Raw genomic sequence first — 6,745 nt, forward strand, 5'->3', positions numbered from 1 at the left:
GGCGTCGTAGCTCGGTGTAACCGGGCGAAGGAGCCCAGCGAAAACCGCGAAATGAAAACACGTAGAGAGCTGGGCTCATTTTTCGCATTAAGGAGTATCGTAATCGTCGGTAAATTTTTTCTTTATTGTACACGAAAGCTTTCGAGCATGGTAGTCTGATGAATTTGAATAGCCTTGACACTCAAAAGCGTAGAGAGAGCACACCTGGAAGCATCGTTAGAAAGTTCTCACCGTCGGTGTACTGGAAGGCGGCATCGACGTTGTGCGGCACGCCTCGCCACATCCGCATGTGCCGGGGATAGTCAAACTCGACACTGCGGTCAAACTCGTCGTAGCGCCAGTACTGGTCGCCGCTGAAGAAGTACGTCTTCCCGTTGTGGCCCCACACCATGGCGGCGTCCACGTGCGTCAGGCTTGCCGGCAAACCTAGGTTGGTCAATGGCCGCGGGTAGCCAGGCAAGGGACGGTTGCTGCTGAACAGCCAGTACTGGTTACCTGTAGGCATGACCAAGTGCATGTTCAGATCACTAGAACAATGAAGCGACTGCCGCCTCACGTAATGGCTTTGAACAATGCAAACGCTCATCCCATGCAATGTCTGGATATTGTAAGGTGACCAGACGTCCCGCTTTTACCGCACTGGTCCCGCTGTCCCACGGCCTTCGTGTGGGACGGTGTTTCGTCCCGCTTTGGCCTCTCCAGACCGCGAGCTGTCCCAGAATGGCCGCCCTGTGGTTCACTAGGGCTGTTTTTTTTTTTTTTTTTTAACCTGTACTGGCTGCACGAGTGTAGCTAATGCAGAAAAAACGACATTTTTTTTCTTGATGTAGGAAAAGTGTTGTTCCGCCAACATACACGGAGCCATTTTTATAGCAGAAGTGTAGCATAAAAAAAAAAAACACTCTTTACACCGCAATTTCGATTAATGTAGTTTTTATTCTCATTTATTTATTTTATTTATGAATACTGGTCACCCGAGGGTCGTTACAGGGCGGGTAGTAAACACAAATACATATAAATACATGAATAAGAGGCATTGCTTTAGCCGAACAGAATATACTAGCAATCATAAGCAGATCTGAATGTGCAAATAGGAATATAGCGCATAATATGCTACAGAACAATTCACATGTGACGCCAATGAGGAGGCAAAAGGGAGAGAGAGAGAGAAAAAAGGAAGATAAAAGGTAGCCAAGCATTCACATGCATAATGCTCGGGAAATAATCGAAAACAAGAAAAAGTTAGCAGACGACCAATGGCCCTGTGGGAGCGCAAGTCGCAAACCAACAGACTTTCTCTCTCTCCTAAAGTTAGCTGGGACACAAGGGTGTCCCAGCTAACTTTAGCCAGAGTTTATAAATATGCAGATGTCATGTAGCTGGACAGAACAAAAGTAATGTTAATTGTTTGCCATCGCTTGGAGATATTGAAACTATATTTTTTTATTCCACCTCATTAGATAATTAGTCTTACTTAATTATACAACTTCTCACATATTTTAATTAGATTGAAAGTGTCAATGAGGAAATTGTAGAGCAACATCAAAAACTCCCGATACAACTTTCTGTTGCTCAATACGTGCTACATAAAAGTGTTTTTCCGAGCGTGAAAGAAGCATGCAAATGCACGCAAAATTGCCGCGCGACTGGCAGCTCGAGGCACATTGCGTGTATTCGCGGACTTTGGACTTCGAACGACAATAACTGCAAAAACGAAAGACAGGAGGGGACGCCATCTTGGAAGTTCCCGCTCTAGCTGATAATGACGTCATAGCTTTTGACAGCGCCTGCTCGGGAGCGTGCCCGCGTGTGTGGCGGCAGCGCCTTGCCATTTCGGCTGGAAGAGAGATAGCGATGTCAAAGAGGAAAGGACGCTTCGGCGCAGCGATGATGTGGCTCGTAGTGCAAGAAACCCTCCATGCCACGATTATCCCAGCTTTTGTAGATCGAAGCGCCTCGCACACCACGACCAACTTCTCATCACATCCGATTTATCCCCTTATCCAGTCTGAAAATTTTCGTCAAGTGTTACTTCAGCTTCCGCACCCAACTCTTTTTTTTTTTTTTTTTAAATAGCCTAGGCGACCTATTTTCTGTTAGTGACAGCTGGGCGAGCAGATAGTGCGCCCAGGCGTAACATCTCCCTAGTCCCACCAAGTACCTACAAGGATCTAGGGCGCTAGCCGTGGCGCTTCGGGGAAAAAGTACCTAGAAACGTGGTACACGCGAGCGGCGCACGGTGGCGCAGCGGTCGAGCGAGGGCTTGGGCGTAAATAGAAACACGCTGCTCGCGACTGGTTAACAGATAATCCATAAGCACGGATAACGTTTCCACACGCAAAATGTCCATTAGCGCGAAAAATATTTGAAATCCGCGGCGTCACATGGAAGTGGTCAACTACAGACTGATATCAACCAATCTCGTGGAACAGCGAATAGGTGACGCTGGAATTCGATAAAACAACAGGAAAGCGATAGGCAGATGGCTGAGCCCTATTTTTAAAAATTTAGCAGCAACGCCCAGTGACGCCATGTCAAACTGGTGGCAATATCTGGCCGAGGCTATAGCTTATAGAAAATATCTGCGCAAGGAAAGCCCAAACACACGAACTCGAAGGTGACGCAGCTAGAATTCGTGACATCATTTGCGCCAACGTTTCAAACGGTGCCATATGCCCGCTCCTAAGCTGCTTAAATATCGGCGGTGACAATCATCTCGAAGAATATGGCATCCCTCCGTAATCCGACGCCAGCTCAATTCTGATGCCACTGTACAATTGTGCGAGTTGTACTACAACGGTTAATTTTTTTTCGCGCAACTTTCATGAAATATATTTGAAGTGGAGATGTTCACAAAGAATACTTTGCCGTCAAGTATCACGCGAACAAAGTTGAAAACTGGAAAGAAATCTCATGCTTTAGTGCGAGATTCTATTGTGTACAGAACAAAGCGATGCGTCCGGTGACAAATACTGAATTGTTTCTTAAAGTAAGCTTCGCTGCACAATGTGTACTATCGCAGTGAAGCAAGCTTGCCTACGCGGAACAAAGTTTTACAATTTGTAAATTCACCTCCCTTCGAGTAACCTTATGGGTTCTAACTAGACAACTTGTAAGCACGTGAAAGTGATCGGTAAGTATGACCTGTTTTGTTAGAGGCCCGCAAAGATCAACGGTACTTAGTGGGCGCCAGTTTCTCAAACTCTTCAGGATAGCTGACCAACAAGTTTGTTTGTACCGACGAGGTGTTTGTTTGTTTGATTGATTGATTGATTGATTGATTGATTGATTGATTGATTGATTGATTGATTGATTGATTGATTGATTGATTGATTGATTGATTGATTGATTGATACTAACGCTTTAAAGCAAAAGCTCACTACGAAAGACACCGTGTAGTGGAGGGCTCATGATAAATTTTGACCACGTTGGTCTCCTAATGTGCGTGAAAATCGTGGCGCACGAGCATATTTTTCCACCGCGCGCTCCCATCGAAATGTGATCGATGCTCGTGAAATCAAAACCGCGACTCGCGTACGCCAGCAGAACGTCATAACCACTGCGCCAGTGCATTAGTGTGCACGTGTAATGTGGAAGCGCAGTCAAAAGCGGCGCACTGGGAGATGCGAGAACTTACTTAAATTATGGGGTTTTACGAGCGAAAATCACGATCTGACTATGAGGCACGCCGTAGTGGGAAACTCCGGATTAATTCTGACCACCTGGGGTTCTTTAACGTGTACCTAAATCTAAGTACACGGGTGTTCTTGCATTTCGCCCTCATCGAAATGCGGCCGCCGTGGCCGAGATTTCATCTCACGACCTCGTGCTTAGCCGAGAACTTGGTCTACGAGCGAGTGTTTCGAAGATAGGTCTGCCAAACGACAATCTCAATCAGAATGAAGCTGGGTTGTTTAAAGTCATTTAAGCCAAATACCGGCTACCTGAAGTGAGTCGCTTAAAGTAATCGATCAGAAACGGCCAATAAAAGAAATTGGCGCCCAATAATGACAATATACGCATTTGTACTATGTACATTTACGCCGCGAGATTTTTATAAGGTGGCTCGGTCACCACAGTGCGTGTCGCCTTTTTTAAAAAATCTTTGAAGTCTTGACTGTTTTTAACCTCGCATAACATAATACATGAAACAGTGTAGTGATGCGTAATATGACTTAAGAACTGCGTATGCTACACATATGCGAACACGCACACATCCGTATAGTTGCACAGGCAACAAGTTTTCTGCGATTCTGGCCGACGTGGAGCAGCCGCAGAAACCGATCCTGCAGTGGACTGTAAACTCCGCTGTGCCTCGTTCGTTTCGACGTGCCAGCAAGAGCACCCACTCGTAGCTTATGGTGGACGCAGCTGCAAACCATGGAGGAAGGAAACTGCTGCAAACGGACGCTCGACGTCAGAGCACGTGATCTTGTGCGATAGCGGCGGCGGCGCATATATCGCTGCATCGGCGGTTCGCTTCGCACAATCGCGCGGCACGTGAAATAGGCTCGCGGCGCACAGAGGCTGCAGTGTCAACCAACCTATGAAGAAGGCGATCTTTTGGTCGGGCCTCTCGTAGACAGCGTCGATCTTCTCGAGGCTAGCGGGTAGGTCGTACCAGAAGAGGCTGATCTCCACGGGGTAGCCGGGTTTGAGACCCTGGTCGTTGATACGCCAGAAGTACTGCAACAGGCCAGCACAACACAATGTTCCCTCAGAAAGGGCACGGCACGCGTAAACAACACGAAGCGAAGCTCGTGACAGAGTGGTATGTATCTATACGGCGGAAGGCCGTCACCCAACCAGTTGGAAAGGCGGCGCGTGCAGTTTAGAACACAGGTCCGCTAAGCTGGTTCAAAACGTGAGCAACAGGGGCAAGGTTACTATTGCGGATGTGATCTTTTGAAGGCGCAGTGCCTGTTCGTGTTTTTCTCACATGCATCTTACTTAAAGGACCTCAGAATTTACCATATAAGGACAAAGAAAAGGAACCTATACACAAATAAGTGTGCACGTGACCAGAGAACGTGCTTACGCTTCAGAGATGCTTCACTATGCTTTAAAGTACAAAAATATATGTTAACGCAGTAGCGTTAAGGGCCCTGCGTCGCAGAGAATTCGGTGGACTTGTCTGCGAGCGAAAAATTCACATGGGATATATGCGCGGGTCATATTGACACACCATCCTATCGCTAAAGTTGCTCATACCTTGTCTTACATTCATGACAAATTTAATACTCGGAATTTTGAGAATGACAGCCCTCGAAGAAATGTCATGAAACAAAACACTGACAGCGCACGCCTTTTACGTTAAATCTTCTCATACTTAGATATTAAAAGTGCGAAACAATAACAGAAACCTGAAAATGATGTAATTTCATTGGCGCGGCTGTGCACTACCTCCGGGATCGGTCCACGCAAGATGCCGCGTTTCTACAAGAAAGCTCGCATTCGCGCGCAGCGTTCGCCACCAGCGTTTCACGTTAAACATTACGGTTACGTAAGCTGCAGTTGCCGGGGAGCGTGAGAAGCAGTCAAGGGTCTCTGAATGCTATCGCGCTCCACTCGTAAAGGCAAAACTTAAGCGTCCTCCAAGTTTTTTAAGCATGAGAAGAACATTTCATGGTAACTTCGTGGCTTCTTCTGCAAACAAAACAAATAATTAGAGACCAACGGTAGTGCAATGGAAACAACGAGTGAAATGCATAAAGAAGGCGTAAGCTTTAGTCGGTTCTAACTCGGGTGCACGGCTGTCCCAAGGAAATTGATCGTCGACTACGCCACTAATTCCAAACGAGCCGGGCTCGCTTCTTAAACTGCGCGAGGCGCGCGCACTCACCTTTCCTTTGAAGACGAACAGCTCGCGTCGGATGACGGCGATGGCGTCGATGGAAGTGCTGCAGCCGTCGGGTTTCCCGTCATCCACCGGCGTCTGCGGCGGGGACTGAGGCGGCCTGGGCGCTGGCTGCCGGGGGGGCTGCCTGTCTCGAGGCTCTCCGCCTGCGACCGGCTGTCGTCCGTGCGGCCCCCTTCCCGCGGGAGACGGCGTCGTTGTCCGCGGAATGATGGGCTGCATGGACGCCCACTTGGTCGGGTACTTGGCGCCTGCGATCCGAGGCGCGTCACAGATACGTCAATACTTGTTTCTGGGCTCGAGTTGGCTCGTACGGTGGTAAACGGGCGAAAACGCGTGAGGAGAAACGACCCTCCGGCTGTTTCGATCTTCACACGGTTTCGCGTTTTTTTTTTTTTTTTTCACTGTGAGATGTCGCAAGTATGGAGGATGACGTCGAGGAAGACACGTAGGCTTCAATCGCGCAACGTGTAGGACGAATTTGCCGCGCGTCGTCGTCGCGTCAATTCCGCGCCGCATGATCCAAGCGGCTGAAACGGTAGCTGAGCTACACCGTTATTGCATATCGTGCGCGGTATACGCAGAGTGGAATAGACGCGATGACACCATGCCGGAAATACGCGTGAAATGCGTTGACTTCCCTCTTGAGAAGGATGAACTGTCCCTAACAGAAGTATTAATGGAGAAAGAAAGAAAGAAGGAATGAGAAACAAAGGAACAAATGTGATGACCTTCGCACAAACTGAATTATAGGTAGCAAGCAAAAGCAATTAATAAAATAACGAAGAAGTTATTTAAATGGCTCATCAGTCAATCGTTGCAGCGATGCGGTAAATTGTGTCGAGTTAAAGAGCTAACCAAGAGGCGATGAAACACAAGACAGCTTGT

General features: G+C 47.8%; 1 protein-coding gene across 1 annotated transcript in view; it reads right to left on the reverse strand.

Annotated features, from left to right (window-relative positions):
* Positions 1 to 6,745, reverse strand: part of LOC126519541 (matrix metalloproteinase-2-like) — a 266,198-nt gene that overhangs the window by 6,861 nt on the left and 252,592 nt on the right. Inside the window, exons 5-7 of the mRNA XM_050168978.2 lie at positions 5,843 to 6,108; positions 4,545 to 4,686; positions 232 to 495 (exon numbers count right to left, since the gene is read on the reverse strand). Of these exons, the coding sequence (XP_050024935.1) occupies positions 232 to 495; positions 4,545 to 4,686; positions 5,843 to 6,108 (672 nt within the window). The remainder of the gene's footprint in view (positions 1 to 231; positions 496 to 4,544; positions 4,687 to 5,842; positions 6,109 to 6,745) is intronic.

Source organism: Dermacentor andersoni, chromosome 3 (assembly GCF_023375885.2).
Source record: "Dermacentor andersoni chromosome 3, qqDerAnde1_hic_scaffold, whole genome shotgun sequence".
In the NCBI taxonomy this organism is placed as follows: Eukaryota; Metazoa; Arthropoda; class Arachnida; order Ixodida; family Ixodidae; genus Dermacentor; species Dermacentor andersoni.